Consider the following 18,160-nt stretch of genomic DNA (forward strand, 5'->3'; position numbering starts at 1 on the left):
AGTAGCCAACCAAGTGAGACCAGACGGATGGATGGAAAAGAAACTGGAGAAGGAATTTATGGAACACAAACAATAAAATGCTGCATTGGCAGCAGCCATCAACTTTGAGTCACAGATCAAGCAAATATGTTTATGTAATCTCTTGGTTGGCTTAACATTATAAAGCTATTGAGGCTGACTGTTAAAACAATCTCTGGGACCCTGGGAATCTTAATACAGTATGACTAAAACAATCCCGGCTAGCAGCCCTTTGCAGCTTCTATTACACACAAATGGAAATTGGCCTAAAAGCAAGCCATCGGCTAAACAATCAATATCATTAGGCTTCATCCTGGGATATCTAGTGTGATAAGCTGATCTTTTGGCCTGAGGTTGACAACAATACTGACATAATTACTCATCACACACACACACACACACACACACACACACACACACACACACACACACACACACACACACACACACACACGCAAACAGCAGCTGTCAAGCACAAAAGAAAAGTAATTTTATGCCAAAGTTTGAGTGAAGTTAAATCACCAGACTTGCAAGCAACAGCTAATACCTTCCCCTTGTTTATTGGTAAAATTACAATTTATTTTTTATTTTATTTTTTGCATTTTATACCACATGACCCCCCCTCCCCCATATATCCCTGGCCTCACAGCAGTGGCTGCTGTGAAGCTACTGTTGTGCTAGTTGTTGATGTCATAACAGAGGATGACAACACTGGTCAAAGCGATCCCTCCCTGATATGAAAAGTAAAAATAAAAGGGAAAAAAGTAAGCATAAAAGGTAGTTTGAGAGAACATCTGAATTCACAAAGATGACAACACAGAGCCAGTGCACTTAATACCATAGATCAGAGAAAAAGAAAATAATCAAGACAAAAAGAAAATATAAAAAAAAGGGATGAGGAAATGTAGATTGGGAAGATATTGTACTGACAATAACTATTGATTGGTTACAAGTTTGCAAAAAAAGGATAATACAAAGACAGCAACATGTTTATCAATACACATTTGTGATTTTGGTCAAGAATACAAATCTTGCGTTACGCATTTGTCATTGTACATGGATGATTCAAAGAACATTACATTAATGCTAAATTGACTTATTGGTGACAATGTTAATAATGCACTATTTACCGTATATTGTTGGATTAATTATAAAGCCTTAGGTGTCCCTATGCTTTGAAATCATACTGAATAACTTGTCAAAAAGTCAAAGTAATAACAATAGTGATAACAATAACAATGTAATAAATCAGTCCATCTATACAGCCGCTATCTAGAAGGAAATGGCTGTCCAGCCCCCCTCTCCTTTTTGGGACCCTCTCTCTTCACTTCTCCCAGGAAGCTGACGAGGAACAAGAAGGAAAAGTGAAGGAATGCTGCATGCACCTTCCACCAAACTAACTGTGACATCAGCTTATGATCAAAAATACTGGAGTAAATTATGGTACATAGAAAAACAGTAAGTAGGAAAGAAAGGTCAGGGCCAACAAGCCTGTTTAATTATTTTTTAATTCCCTCCAGGTGCGTTTGATTTGATTATTTTTTTCTTTGACAGAAACACAGAGAACCAAAGATGAGCAGATTGCTCCATTAAGTGCGATTGGTACTGATTGATCTTTGTTCTCCTTCCACCAATAGGGCTTTTTTTATGGTTGTCAAATGTCCATTGTCAATCGAGAGATCTTGAGTTGGTACGTCTTGGGGCGGGGGGTTTTAAACTTCATTCTGTAAATTAGTGCGTTCTATTTCTTTTGTCTGTCGATCGGTTCATCAGTTGTGTCTGGCAGTCTACTGGCCAAAAGCACTGGTCTGCCAGACGGTTGGTTGGTTGGTTGGTTGGTACCAGGTGTAGAGTAGCTGGTCTGTCCATGGATTGGTTTGACCAATGGGGTGTGTTTGTCAGCTGGTTGATATCTGGTCAGGTTGGTTGATACTGTAGGTCGCTTGGATCAATTGACTCAGTACTTTAGTTTCCACCCCCACAGCACTTGCCACTTCCACCCTGTGGTGTTGCTTCCTGCAGGTCCACGCCACCTCTGGCACGTCCGCCTGCAGCACTTCCAGCCCCCTGGGGTTCATTCTTCGGAAGCTTCTTGGCTATTTTAAGCGCAAAGACCAGGTAGGAGATGTATGTTAACAAACATGTATGCACTTAAGAAATAGAACATGATGGATCAATGTACGTCTCTTACCTATGGCCATAAAAATCTCATTGACATTCATAGCTGTCTTGGCTGAGGTCTCCATGAAGAGCAAACTGTTGTCATCTGCGTACGATTGTGCTTCCTAAAACAATGAGGATGCAGATATGTTTGGAAACCGTTATCAGACAATTTGAAGACTTTCATTAAAGAAAATGTAGGCAAATGCTTCAGTAGCATTAGTATTGCCTGTTATTAGGCTTTTCCCAAAACAACTACAGTTACAGTATAATGAACATTCTAATTAGATAGCAAATACTGTACTTGGTACAGTTTATGTACCTGGAAATCTACAGCTCTTTTGTTGGCCAAGTCTGCTTTGTTCCCTGCCAGTGCAATGACAATATTAGGACTGGCTTGTCGCTGGAGCTCCTTCACCCAGTTCTTTGCACGTGTGAATGTATCCTAAAAAAAGAAAAAGCACAATACAAAACACACTCAATACACATAATTATAAAACGTTGTAGTTTCACATCCAACTTCTGTGACAATTACAAGAGCAAAGGTCCTTTAGCTCTCCGTATTATTCTGTAATCATCAACCAAAGCTGAAAACCAAGGGTAAATTCACAGCCGACAGTTTCTATAGGTGTTAGTCCAGTGGTTCTCAAAGTGGGCCCCGGGGATCCCAGGGGTCCTTGAACGGGTTCCAGGGGGTCCCCAGCAAAATGAGTGGATATACAGAGCATCAAAAATCAGTTGAACCACTTAACCCCTATTTAATGGGTAGGATATCCGAACTACCAGATCACAATGCATTGCGTTGTGATCTGCCTTTTCTTATGATTATGATTATATGATGTATGATTATACAAATATTCTCTTAAGAGGTCTCTAAAAAAACTTTCAGATGGGTGTCCAAATAAAGATCAATTGACTATGTTTGAGAACCCTGTATTGGTCAATATGCTACATGCCAGGTAACGTACTGTGTTGGTAATGTCGTAAACTTACGGTGCTGGTAATGTTGTACATGCCAGGTAACGTACTGTGTTGGTAATGTCGTAAATGCCAGGTAACTTACGGTGTTGGTAATGTCGTACATGCCAGGTAACTTACTGTGTTGGTAATGTCGTACATGCCAGGTAACTTACTGTGTTGGTAATGTCATACATGCCAGGTAACTTACTGTGTTGGTAATGTCGTAGACCACGATTGCAGCCTGGGCTCCTCTGTAGTACATGGGAGCCAGGCTGTGATACCGCTCCTGTCCTGCTGTGTCCCAGATCTCAAACTTAACTGTTGTGTCATCCAAACATACAGTCTGTGTGAGGAAGGCAGCTGCAGAAAGAGACAATAAAAAACACAGAGTTTATCACGCAATGCAGTCTAGGTTAACAAATGTTAGGTTTCGGGCATATAGCTGCTCCTGTAAAGCAAACTGATTTACAAGTGAAAGTGCAACTACATTCAGTAATGATCAATTTCCCCTTTCGTAAGGTGTACAAGGATCCAGACCAGGAGAATCTTCTGTTCATGGCGTTTCATATGAGAGAGAAGAACCAGGGAAAAAACAGAGCACGAGAGCAAGGAAGATGAGTAGCAAGAGGTAAAACTCGAATTGAACACTAAAGCACATCATACCTATGAGGTTCTACCAATTTACCCATAGCAATTCAATGCCCACACAATGGTTCTTCATCGGGTGCTTTTGTCTATCTGACAAATCTCTCCAGCTCTTTAGTAAAGAGTGAATACATTTTCAGGTCAGGATAACACAAACACACATGAAAATGGAAGTGTTTCAATATTTGGAATGACATAAAATTTAAGCTGATAAATGGGTTCCATTTCCTGATTGGATGAAATTGATGACCCACCAGACAATGCATTTTCTGATGATTAAAGAGATGGGGAGAGCACTGAACACTCTATAGCAATGATTACTATCAGAATATAGAGCTTTAACCCGATGAATTGAGTACAATGGTCCACAAGCCCCTGCAGCCTTTTGTTTAATTTTTTAGCATTTGACTGTACTACCTGTACTGTTAATAACCGTGTTAATAAAGTATTCAATAAATCAAAACAAAATAAACTAAACCCTTTGTGTTAAACAAGCATTTTTAAATGACTCAAATTGCCATAGTAATTAAATTAAGTTTTGAATTTAAAAAGCTAGATCTTAGATGAGAGTCCTACAGGCTGGAAAGGGGAGAAGAGTCAATGTAATATGTAAACAAACAAGATAATTGCAGAGTCATGACAAAAACGAAACAGAACAAACCTACGTAAGCCAGAGACAGGAAACATGGCCGTGTTCCCACTGGCAATGGAATTTGGGGAATATCACTTTGAGAAGGCGTAGTCTATTCCTGATAGGAGTTATTAGCTCATTTCTCCAGTCACTAATAAAGACATGAGTAAATTCATTCTATGCGATTTATACATTTAATAATAGCTAATTTCCCCCAGAACCATCAACATAGTTAGTCATAGTTATTTATAAATGTTTGTAACACAAACGTGAATATCCTGTCAAAAGCTTTCAACGCCAATAACCCTATGAGTGAAATCACCTTTGTGTGTCTATGTGATGAAAATAATAATAATTTGTGTTTTGGAGGAAAAGGGTGTAGCTGACAATATAAGCTCCGACTTACCCTGTTTGTAGTGTAAACAAACGTGTCACTTCTAAACTATTCTGGGCAGACAAACAGCAGAAACACACCAAATAAAAATCAGTTTCTAGAGTGCATGAAAATGTTATGTGAACCCCCCCCCCCCCATCAAAGAAAAAGAAGGCCCATGAAAATCAGGCTGAGAATGAACACAGATTGCATAATAGACGGGAAAGAGACCACTCCACTGTAGACACTACATGCTTATTCAGCCTGCTGTGTCACATGATAGAGGAAAATGTGAGCTCATTGTACATACTTTAGAGCTTTGTGACCTTTGACCGAGCAGGCAGCTGACCACAAGTTAACTAGAGGAGAGAAATGCTGACTTGTTTCAAGTCTTTGACTAGTGTAAGCACCAAGCATCCTGCCCCACATCCTCACGCCACCATTATTCACAGATTGTACGATATGGGATTCCAAAGAGAGAGAAAACGATAGTTGGAAATAAAGACAGGATGTTCTATTACTCATAAAACAGGTTTCCAGATACTACTCAGCATTTACCCATTTAAGCTCAATTCACACTTTATAGTGGATGCGACACATTGTGAGTTTGTAGGTCTGCTATTTTTTTAACCAGGTAAGTTAACTGGGGACAAATTCTTGGAAAGACCACTAGCCTTTCGGGAGATCAGTGGGAAATATCAGTGCTGGTGCCTGGGTCTGCTACCAGCTTAAACAGGAGGCAAAGACTGATATGGCATTGGCAACACGAACATTACATTTGCCCTGTAACATTGCTGACGTTGTAGTTGCAGGCATTTTACATTAATATTGTTATTTATTTAACTCCCCATGAATCTAAACTACAAACATAAGGCTACCTTTGCCAGAACGGGATGATTATACAGAATGCTTCCTTTTTCGGGTGAAAAGGGAAATTTATTTGGCCATCACCACCTTGGCATAAAGGTTTCACTGGTCTACACCAGGTCCAGGAAACCCCCATTGTTGTCTCCTTCCTTCCCGTTTGAAGTTACCGCATTCATCGCTGCCTTCAAAAGGTAACTGACTAATAACAATACAAACTAATTTTATTTTCCGGATTCTTTTGTGAAAAGCTAAAATAAAAAAGGGGGGGGAAAAGAAAGAAAGAATGTGGCCTACTTTCTTCAGCACAAACATACTCAGGTATGTTTGTGCCAAGCGGACCAAACATTGTTTCTGCAGCATCAATTATGATAACATAGAGCCATGACCATACATTTTGGGGGGCAGAGGCTCAAGCAAACTAAAGGGCACTCACCCCAGTAACATTACATTAATTATTATTATAAGGATGCAATGTAATGGCATTCAAACACTCACCTTTCTGAGCTATTTCAAAACCTGTGTAGGCCTATTCCTTTTCTCACAATGAAAATGGATCAGGAATCAATAATGCTCATGGCATTATCAATAAAATGATCAATTTTCATCCCTAACCGTAACTGAACTGGGGCTGGGGGGATGCAGCACTTTTCATGACAAGATGGATTCAGAATGTCAGAAGATGCAACATTGAATGATTGATGGAGACAAACCTTTAGTAGGGGGTGGTTGGAGGGCGGAATACTTTTTAGATTGAACATTTACGTGAATACTACTATACATTTCCATTTTTGAGCAGTGCTAACCGCTCCTACCGCTGTATATGTGACTTTGTGTGTACAGTATGTCCATGTGTTTATGTCCATGTAAAATCAACACTCCCTCTAATACTTATTACGTATCCATATGTTCCTTTCTGCTTGGACAATATGATGATGAGACGTCATGTGGGTCTAGCATCAGCATCGCTCACTTCATTCATTTTTACTGTATATTTGAGATCATTAAAGTACAATGAATACCACCCAAAAATAAACCGTTTCACTCTGAAGGCAAAAGGGCCCCTTCTATCTGTACACATGGAGACAGAGAGGATTAGGCTTGTGAGCTGCTAGTTGCCACTCTGCTTCCATCAAAGGCACTGGTTATTCTGCTTTTGCTGAGAAATTGAGAGATGATGTTAAAGAGACAAAAAATACAAAAATGCATTAACAGAGAGCAGAGACAGCATTGGCAGGAAGGCTGCACAATAGATTGGGAAGGTGCTCACCTCCGATGGTGCTCTCCTGGTACTCATGGAACTGGCCCTTGACGAAGCGGAGCACCAAGCTTGACTTGCCTACTGCCGACTCTCCCAACAGCACTAGCTTGAACTGGCAGATCTTGTTGCTTGCTGCTGTGCCGTTGGTCCGTGCTTGTCCTCCTCGACCTGCCATAGTGCTGTGCTTAGAGCTTCACTGGAGGAAGAGAATGGAAGTCCAGCTGACTCTAGGCTAAGGCTTATCACAGGGGCTGACAAAGCCTGGCTGGTTGAGCTAGGCAAGGCCAGGTATAGTCCAGGCTTCAGACCAGAGGAGCCTCACCGATGAAAGCTGGAAGAGAGAGTACAATAAATAAGAGTCCTGCGCTCAGCAGTCTAACATTGGGCCTAGGGATGGGACGATATGAAAATGTCATATCACGATCATTGTGACAAAAGAAATCGCGATTTATGATATTAATGCGATAATCAAAATCTATTATCCTGGGGTGGAACATTTGCAGAAAAATAGCCGATCTACAAGCTCACAGCTTGGTAAAAGTACCTTTTACCAATTATAGAGGGTTTAAGTGGTACCAGATATGCAGCTCGGCAAATCAAAGGTTGATCCCTGTGCATGATGAGGACGATATCACGATAAATTAAATCTCCACTAAACGATTATCGAGTGTTTTTTTTCACGAAAACGATAATATTGTGTATCGTCCCATCCCTAATTGGGCCTCATAAACAGATTAGCTTGTCCTACTCCGAGAGCACTCATGACAGACTGAGCATATATTATAACACAAAGTTTTCAATCTAAAGAAATTAGTGACAATGAGAAACATCTCTGTGGCGAGAATGTGCTTTAAAAAAAGACCACATACCTGTGTGGATTTACAAGGAGTCATAATTTGCATTTTGCAAGCAGTGCTTTGCCCATCATCACCGTACCACAAGGTAACACTCTACAACACCCTAAAAGCACTGGCACCATGAATTCAAAAATGATTTAGCAAAGAACAAAAAATACATCACAATACCCCCTTCTCAAGTTCTCAAAAGCATTAGATTAACCACTTAAACCCCAGCATCCTTATTGCGGGGAAGGCTTTCACAGAAAATAGCCAATCGACAAGCTCACAACACGTTGCGTTGCGATGCAATGTGAGCTAGTCTCAACAAAAGCCTTGTCAGCTTGTACATTGTTGTATTTGGCAAGTGAGTCCATCTTGTGACATTTTGTGAGTGAGTAAAGTATTGCCCTCATGTGTAAATGAGAAGAAAAATGTTTTTCATAGCAGTGATCAAAGGAATGCTGGAATGCAGGAACAATGCTATCCAATACCGATTATATGTATCAAGACGTATTAATCACAGAGGAGGAAGGAAACGCATTCTTTGCATAAACATATCCTAACTATTCTATCTGCAGTCCAGCATCGGGAATGGACAGAGATGTTATGCAGTGTACCTTTTCATCAGATGGAAGATGATTACGAATGTAGGGCAATTTGTGTGGTGTTCATGGGATGATGAACTAGAAATGAATTAGAAATTGCCAAGTACCACGTTTCAGCATAGGGATCTATCTATACAAAAAGCTTAAGTATTGCGTGCGTTATATATTGGAGTGCCGCTATGTCCATTCATCTAGTGTTTTTTTTTACTGATGACTATCACAGGCTGACGCAGTCAAAACCCAACTCATGAGTCACGATTAGGTCTAGTTGGTAATCCAGAAACCTGACAAACCTTTAGAAGTAGTTCCTCATTCCTTCTAACAAGTAATCCAATAGGCAACAAGTAGTCTACTGTATACCAAAAGGGTTGAGTACAATATATGATAATTAAATTCATTATGTGACCCTGAGCTACTGTATCCTATTAGCCTACACATATCTCTTATGTGGCTGAGGGGGAAACAGACAAACATTTCATCTCATGAAATGGTAATGACTTAGAAACCTACATTGTATTACACAAGGGTTGAGTAAAAAAGATAAGATGGAGTTATCATTTAATCATTATTTACTTTGGCAAAGTGTTTGCGGCAAAGGGCCTCCGCTTGTTTGAAACAGCATGTGGCATTATTTAATCCTTGTCCTCGAGTCACCATCCAATGGTACGGTATGTATTGTTAATTGTATAGACAAAAAAAAACATTTTGTGATATCAAGGTTAGCAATATTATCCCTGGACAGACACAGAGTCACAGAGAGTCAAGCTTTTGTAATTGCATCTTGTATTTGAGAATATTACGTTTTACCCAGAAGCCAAAGGGGAAACATTAAAATCGTAACTTTGATGTAGACAATGGCAAACTGCTTGGCAAGGAAGACGTTTTCCTCACAACGACACAGTGACAGAGGGTGGTTAAAACAGCACATCACATCATCACAAGAACTGAGCCACTTGCCTGGGACCTTTACACCCAGATGGTAGCAGATGCTGGCTTTCTCAATCACCATTAACAAAGGTCAGGAATAATAGAGTGAAAGAGTTGGTGTCTACCTGCCTCATGGCCAGGTGGCCGTGGGTCTACACTACACTCCCTTCTCCAAGGAAAAGAGAAGCAGCATGAATGTTTTTATTGTGGGCGAGGAAGATGGAAAAAATGATTCATATAAACACGTTTGTAATACGTTTGTTTTGATAATGAAATCACATTCTGCATTCCATACAATTTCTCTAATCACTTCTGCTTTTCAGAAATGAAACCACATGCGGCCTACATTTATACTATATATCTAGGTGACAGGGACAGCGGGGAGGAGGGCTGACAGTGTCAGTGTCAAAATATCTGCCACAGATAAAAGAAATATCTTTGGCTGATATTTTTTTTATCTGTATCTACCATCCACTTTGAATGAAAAAATATCTGGAGAAAGAGATTTTTTCTGGCCCAGTGGGAATGGGCCTTGACAGATGCAGAACGCCATGGGCGGCATCTTTTAGTTGCAATGCATGGTTGTCAAAGAATCAAACCGTTAAAGAACCACTGCTCTAGTAGTCTACCAGCCATATTGGTCAAAATAAAATAAAAAAGCAATGTATTGCCGCTTTAAAATCTTGCCCAACTCAATTTCAGTTGAGTGATGCACATCAAGTCCATCAGCTTCTGCTTGGTCAGAGAGACAGGAAACCCAGCTCAGTTCATATCAGGAAGTGAAGATTGCAGAACACATTAGTTGCCTCAACTTTTTCACTGGGAAAATAAAATGCAGGCCGCCAGCACACAGATAATAATATAATATAATAATCTATACCAGTGACTAGAAATAACATTGTACGAAGTATACAACAGGTGTTATTACATTACACTTCATTTACACTTTGTTGTACAACAGAGTATAACTTATGTATAACAGCTATTCGTGAGGAGGAAATAATTACAGAGAATGAGCATGTCAGAGTAAAGATGTCATTAAAGTCAGGCTAGGTCAGAGACATTCAGACCTGAGTTGACTCACTCTGGGCTTTATCTCAGCCCCATGGCTGGGCTGGGCCTAATCTTTAGCATGTGACAGAGCAAAGCCATGTTTGAAATTACTTAAATGCCAATTGTCAGTGTCTACTTTGACCGAAAACTGTTAGCATTTTTAGATCTTGATCTATTAACTTTTTACACAGTTTAGTACATTAGTAATTTCAGAGCAACAATTTCATAATTTTCTATACAGTATTTTTCTGTTTATATTGTATCGTGTTTTTATTATGATGGCTCTCCCTTGGGTCTGAAATAAAGATTGCATTTAATTGTTTAATCTAGTGGTAGTAAACATTAGAAAATATAATCTTAGAGTGACCTGATTAGCTGAATGGTTGGGGTGCAAACCACATGGGCGCAAAATGCCGCCAGTACTCCAGTACTATCTGTTGTGTGTCTCCCTGTCCGCTATTTCCATCTCCATCTCACTGTGGCTATCAAAATACAGCAGAAATAAAGCAAAGAAAATAAATATGTATATAATTGTGTGAGTGACAGTAACCACTCTGGAAGAAGATGAAAAGAATCATCAGTAAAGCACCAATGGCCTGGCTGAAGGCTATGACTACACATATACACAAACACACGCACGGTTCAGAGGGAATGTTGATGGGAGTTTTTCCACACACCATGGAGGCAGAAATGTAGAGCAAATAAAGCTATTCTGTTTACAGGGTCAACAAACTGCACTTCTGAATGCCAAAGCAGAGCAGACAACATTCTATGGAGGAAGCAAACATGGAAGAGGGTAAACAGATTTTATATAGGAGTTTAAAATAATAGACTTTCCTTTTCATTACTAATTTCCATAGCCCTGGCCCCTGGGAAGTGTTTTCTACCCAGGACTTCTGTTAGTTGAATAGATAAAAAATATAAGATGCGACAGTTGGACAAATGATTATAAATAATAAATAATAATAATAAATAATAATACTACAATCAAACTGTTGTTTACTTCTAACATGTTTTAGGAAAAAACAGCTCTGTGGCACTTTTCTGTCATCAAACAGTACTACTAGCCTTGTGGCCTAGGAGACATGCCAAACCTTGGTTCTTTTGAAAATAAACTGAAGTGAACATTTTTCAGCATGTTCACTTATGGCTTTAGTTGTGCTTTAGTTGAGGTGAGAGAAAGAACCCAGTGGCACTTAACTCCAGTAGACCATGTAGAAAGAATGTTCTGTTCAGAGAAATATGTAAAGACCCAAGGATTTACAAATTGTGCGATCAAACGGATCAATAAATGATCACAGCAATGGACTGATCACATTACGTCACAGTATTCAAAGCAACAGGGAAAAGCAATGAAGGAGCCGCCAACTCTGCAATAAATCCAAGCAGTCTCATTCAGATTCACTCATATCGGGTCCAACACTGTATACCACATGTAGCAAAAGAACAAGCCATAGCCATGCCATCAATTTGAGTCAATGTTGCTAAAATCTGTAAAAGCTCCAGATCTTTCTTATCCATCAATGACGCAAGAGAGCGTTGGGACAAATCCTGCTAGAACTTGATAACAAATTGCCAATGTGAACCTGTGTATAGGTTGAAGGCGATTGAACAAGCTTATTTATTTTTGATGGACACATACTGTACTATACGTATCTGCATCACACACGCGCAAAGATATTAATTATGATCATTCCATTTTACATTTGGCTGGTAAATTACAATCTTATCTGCCACGTTGGCCGGATAATTAAATGGCTAGCGGAAACCCTGGCATAGACACAGTCTACACAGATGATTACTACATCACTGGCTGCTGATAGTGTCTACTAGTGCTGCTCAGCCAATGGCAAGAATGCAAGCGTAGGCCAAGAGCCAAATCCCTCCATCAGTAGTGTGGAAAAATAAAGCAGACGCTTACTACAGTCAGAAGGCGAGGGTTCCCTCTCTAACACAGAGAGAGACAGGCCTGCATGCATCTCAAGCAGCCTGTGGCGGACGCTTAATGGTACCCTAATGGGCTCTGGAGCCCTCCACAGGGAAGTGGGTCAGAGAGACAGAAGAGGACATGGATCAGTCACTGAAAGGGGGAGGAAGAGGCAAGATCAAGGAGCCAAAAGCAGGGGTAGACTGAAATATTCATAGTGGCATCGTGTGACCTCTGTTTTCAGTCATGATATCTATTGTAAGCACTAGGCAAGATGTAACGAATTGAAGGCTGTATACAAATTATGCTGAAGATAAAATACAAATACGGAACATTATGGGAAAAGTCTCGAGCAAACATTGATTCAGGGACCAAATTATTGTCTATTAATATCGGCCTGTAGATGATATTTTGTGCCAATATTCAGTTATTACCTCCTCTCTTAAATTGCCTTATTACCTTCAATGATATTGCACAGCCTGAACAAGCCTGAACATGTATAATAAAAATGTGGATATTAATATTAAACCAAATGCAAATATTGTCCCAAAACATCTGCAGATGGCTGCATTTACCAATATTATCAAACCAACAGGATATACTGATTCATGATGTGATTTCCTGTGGCCTTCAATAGAAGTTATTAAGAGTAGGCAAGTGGTTAAGAATAGTAGACTAGACATAAATTAGCAAAGTTATGATTCCTGAACAGGGTGTAACGTCATAGTGTATTTGATGACATACAGCATTTCCTGTATAGGCAAGTGGAGTTGATGAATACTTATGATGGGCATGAATACAGCGCACGCTCAAAATATGCACAGGCAAAGAATAACAACTACACCAACCAGACTCTCTCTATATATACATAGGTATATATTTTTTAATCAATTAATAACTAAAGGCTTTATGAGGGTTTATGACATTTTCCATCAATTTGTGAAGTCTAAAGCAACATTTCAAGTCCATAGAGTACAATGGCATATTAATGTGACAACTTGTATTAGTCATCAATGTTATGTAGTTAGCGGTGCAACACAGAAGAACAACACACTTCTAAGCAGATCTCACTCTACCAGTTACCTAAACAAGTGTTGACTTGAGAACGGCTCTCTTCATTCCAAAGGTGGGGGGCCTGAATAAGGTGGCGATGTTAATGACATCTGTCTGTCTGTTGATGGTTGTTGCGGGGAGTGTGCACTAGTCTCCATGCTCCCAGAAAAATATATTTTGCATTGAGCAAATGAAAGCCCAATTTACTTAGTAAGTAAATTGGGCTTGGCTTTCATGTTTCAGGTTGTTCACGTTGGTCAGGAAGTGTTTGAAATGTTCAAGTACAAAGCCGATCTTAAAGGCCTATGTGGTGCTGACTTTAAGAGTGGCACACTGGTCCAACAGCAAAAATGCTGTTTTAAATTCCTGTCCCATCTCCCTTCAAACCCTTCATATAATTCGATAAGCCACACCACATTTTCCCATTCAAACAAAATGTGACTTTTGGAAGGAGTGACACTTGACACTGGTGATAAAGCTGAGGAAAACACAACAGGATACACATCACCATGAGATAACCCCATAAGTCACAGGCACTTCCTGTATACCTTCTTTTCCTCATCAGTTTTGTCAGTGGAACAATTGGACTTACAGGTTGCAGTTATGTGTATGTGATTGAAACAGATTAGTACTTGGGTTTATTCAGCAATAAAAAGAGTGAACTTTTCAAAAAGTATAAAATCTGTAACACGTGGAAATTCACATATGGTACCTCAGATTGTGTGACAGGTTATGCACCATGATCTGAATGATTTACAGAATATCCCTCCAATAAGCCACACATTGTTGGACTGGATTTGAGTAATGTCATACCTTTAAAACTGACTACTGGCTGACTCTTCTCCAAAAATTGACAACTCATCAATTCCTCCCATTTTCACATTTTCACAAAGTTTTAATATGAATAGTTTCCCTAAAGATTAGCCAAGTGCCCCCCCCCCCCCTTCTTCCCCAGATGTAGTCTAGTTTTTGGATTCACCAAAACAACTAGTCAAAATACCCCTTTTTCAATTACATTGTTAAAATCATGCTATTCTCTGCTGCAAAGAGGAGATAGGAAATTGGGTGTCACCGCCAGTTTAAACACACACACACGCAAACTGTCGAGAAGATATCTAATAAGACTCTAAACTAGCAGTCCTAGTCGTTATGATATAGGACTCTCAGAGACTGTTGATATGCTGTTTACGGTTCCTGTAGAATCTAGCATATCAAGTTTTTGACACCCTTGCTAGGACTCTCAGACACTGTTGATATGCTGTTTACGGTTCCTGTAGAATCTAGCATATCACGTTTTTGACACCCTTGCTATGAGCCACCACTCTCGCAGGACAAGGTCCACACACCATAAACATAACAGCAGCTTAGGACAGTTATTGTAAATCCATCTTGTGTCTCAAAGGTCTAAGCTGTGTTCCCCTTATGGAACCATAAACACAAACACTATGAACACTTGCTGTTAAAATCTCAAGAGGAACAATGCCAAGTCCATTGAAATATCCAAACGCATATTAAACTAGCAAAATGAGCACCCATACATGGCTTAGCATTGATTTGTCACACCTCTTCAAAAGCCAGGACAAAATATTACATATAATGAACTTAAAGTTCAAGTTGGCAGCCTGTACTTGCCTGACTGTCAGAAAGGCCAATGCTAATTAGCTACATCAGGTGATCAGATGACAAGAGTCGACAGACAGAGGCTGTGTTAAAATTCATATGCAAACACCAGATAACTGCATGCCAATTCATAATTTATGCCAAACAAGACATTATACAGTCACCACTTCTTCCCGACTTGCCTTAGCTAGCATGATCCATTTTATAAGAACTGGTGCTATGCCAACGTCACTTCACAGGTACAGTAAACACTTATAATGTCATCAACGTTATAAGTTATGATACCAACTGTAATACTGTAAGTGTACATGCCAATCAATAGGGGAAAATAGCCATAGAGCTATAATAATGGAAAATAGCGCCAACGTTATATTCGTGGGTACGTTTCACGTTGGTGTGCTAATGTTGAACACCTCGTTCAGCTAGCATTAGCTAGCTAACGTTTAGTTCTTCTATCTGTCGACAACAAAAACCTCCGAAACCAAAACCAGAAGCCAAGGACTTGGAACATTTGAGCCCAGATAGGCTGGCTAATGCACACTCTCCTTGGCAAGCCAGGTGTCACTTACTTGCCAAACAAAATAAACAGCTCCCTACAACAAGCTAAGTGACATAGCCAAGTTAGTTAGCCAGATAACGTCATTAGCCAACTTTTCCTTTCCTCGGCCAGACAGGCGTTCAGGTCGTCAGCTGCTTGACAGCTGAGACACCACACCGACAAAACACCCGATGATGATGATCCCACTCGCTCGACAATACAAAAAAAATACCGTTTCTGACTTTTGTCACTTTGTCTTTATGTTACACAGTTTGACAATAACGTAACGTCTCTTTTTTGTTGTTGTTCAACACTTGTCAAAGAGCTCGCGCGACGAAGTAGCCTCGGGTTTTTTCTTCTTCTCTTGGTTCCCGTTGCTGGTCAGCCCAAGTACTCCCTCATATTGTTATATATTATATTATTGTCTTGTTCTATATGATTGGTCTCTATATTGTGTGGATTAAAACAGGTCAGCCGCTGGACGGAGTGTCGATGCGGGCGGTTTGATCCCTGGACTTTAATGCTGCCTGATGGCTGGGTTGACCAAAACGTTAACTGAGGCAATCTGCCCGACCACTTCTTCTCTTCTACGAATCTACGATCTTTAACGGCTCGCTGTCAGTGTGGTTTAAGCGTCCGCTACAAACACGGCCTGGCACCTATTCCCCACGTCCACAAACGCAAATAGTTTTTGTTTATTTAAAAAAACAAACACTTACACTACTTTACTTGTTTTCGCTGACCACACATCGGTACCTCTCTGTTCTTCAGTTCTCGGGCCCTGGCCTTCCCTTCCGGTTAGTGACTTTTTCTTCTTCTTCTTCTTCTTTTAGTTTTCCGGCAGACTGGATGCCTTATGGCATATTGCTGCCTCCCACAGGTCGGGAGTATAACTCATTTGTAACTTCGCTTTACGCGATAAAAAATAATGTCCACCCGTGCACAGTATTCCCCTCCGTGTTTCCATTCCCCACATTACTCTCATTGTCTTGTCACTTGTTACTTGTCTGAGTAGACAAGAACCCTTCTCTTAAGGTATTATCCAGTTCTTCTCCAGAAACATCCGCCACATTAAGGAATCTCCTTGCTGCGTCTAACACCATTTTGATTCTCTCAGATTTTGTCTTTATTTCTGCAGCACAGTTAATGACCATCGCGACAAATGCTAAGAATCGTCTCTTGTCCAAGATTATGTGCTCCTCGTCTGACTTTTCCTCATTCTGTTCTGGTTGAACTACTGTCACCTGGGTCCTCCTCTCCACTCTCTGTACCGCTTCCGCATATGACAACCCCCTGTTTCCTTCTCTCATTTTCTTTACCTTAACCTCTGTCACTTTCCTTGGGCACTGTGCAGCCCCAGCATAATGTTCACCGCCACAATGAAAACACCTCACCTTTTCCTCCTTCTCCTTACACTTCTCCTCACAGCTGTCCTTCCCACACCTCCCGCATCTTCTGTTTCCCCCACAGACGGCAGCAACATGTCCATACTCCTGACATTTAAAGCATCTAAGCGGTGCTCTCTCATATGGTCTAACCCTATAGCATAGATAATCCAAGTACACCCTCTCTGGCAAAACCCTTCCCTCAAAAGTCAACCGCACTGATTTGGTTTCCTCCCGTTCCCCTTCCCTGTACCTAGCTAGCCTTCTTGCTTGACTTACCCCCTCAATCTCAAGGAATGCCTCTGGCTTCATTGTCAGAGGCACACCACTGACAACTCCCCTCTTTATCTCTCTTCCTCCAAGTTCGAAACAATTCACTGGGCACCCTCCAAATTTCTTAATCCTCGTGGCTTTTTCCATCTGTTCCTTGGTTTTGCACTCAATGACCACCATCCCCGTCCTAGTAACCCTCACCAGCTTCACCTTCCCAACTTTCTTCTCCATAAACTGCCCTAGCTCCCGCGGGTTGCTAAAAACGCCGTCCTTCTGCACCACAGCTATCATTCCCACTACAAACTCCTTCTTTCTCTCCTCGACTGACCCCGTCCTCCTTCTCTTTCGACCCTGATCCTCCTTGTCACTCTCCTGGTCACTTTGACCCGACTCCGGATCCGTCACCATTTCAGGTTCAGAATGTTCAGAACCCCCTATGTTCTCCTTTGCCTCTCTCATTGCATCCCAGTTGTCAACCTCGTCCATCCACGGCTCACGTTCCCGGGGGAGCTCAGCCTCCAATTTCCTTAATCTTTCATCTTCTTCATCGCATTCAATCATCCAGGGCTCTCGGGCTCGGGAAACCGAACGGCCCGCCGCCATCCAACCTGTCAGCCGTGACGTCCTCTCTGCCTCTCTTCTTCTTAGTGACTTTTTCCGGGAACCTCCCACTTTTGTCAGCGGGTATGTGACCAATGAGCAGTGGTGGAAAAAGTAGTCAAATTTTTTTTACTTGAGTAAAAGTATTAATACTGCAATGTAGAAATACTCTGTTAGGGCACACCTCACTTGTATTCAAGGCACGGTCAGGTCGGTCACACAGGTCACACCTGAATAATATTCTACCTATTTCTTATTATTTAGATTTCTCCAAAAATCTGCTCCATTCCCATTGAAATAATGCATTGGCAGAATCCACTCTCATATAGCATATAGAATAAAAGTGTGGCAACAATGACTGTGCCCTAAAAGCAGATTCTGCCAATGCATTTCAGTGGGAAATGGAGCGTTTTTTTTTTTTGTTGCAA

At 40.7% G+C, this 18,160-nt stretch overlaps 1 protein-coding gene across 1 annotated transcript; it reads right to left on the reverse strand.

Annotated features, from left to right (window-relative positions):
• Positions 1–659: 659 nt before the first annotated feature.
• On the reverse strand, positions 660–16,266 carry rab5c (RAB5C, member RAS oncogene family). Its single transcript, XM_080724619.1, has 6 exons — positions 16,194–16,266; positions 6,922–7,243; positions 3,347–3,498; positions 2,501–2,623; positions 2,210–2,303; positions 660–2,114 (listed from the first exon to the last, which is right to left on the reverse strand). Exons 2-6 carry the CDS (start codon positions 7,085–7,087, stop codon positions 1,984–1,986), a joined length of 666 nt encoding a protein of 221 aa, XP_080580745.1. The 5' UTR covers positions 7,088–7,243; positions 16,194–16,266; the 3' UTR covers positions 660–1,983.
• Between the last annotated feature and the right edge of the window lie 1,894 nt (positions 16,267–18,160).

Source organism: Nannobrachium achirus (genome assembly GCF_963921795.1).
Source record: "Nannobrachium achirus genome assembly, chromosome: 4".
Taxonomy (NCBI): Eukaryota; Metazoa; Chordata; class Actinopteri; order Myctophiformes; family Myctophidae; genus Nannobrachium; species Nannobrachium achirus.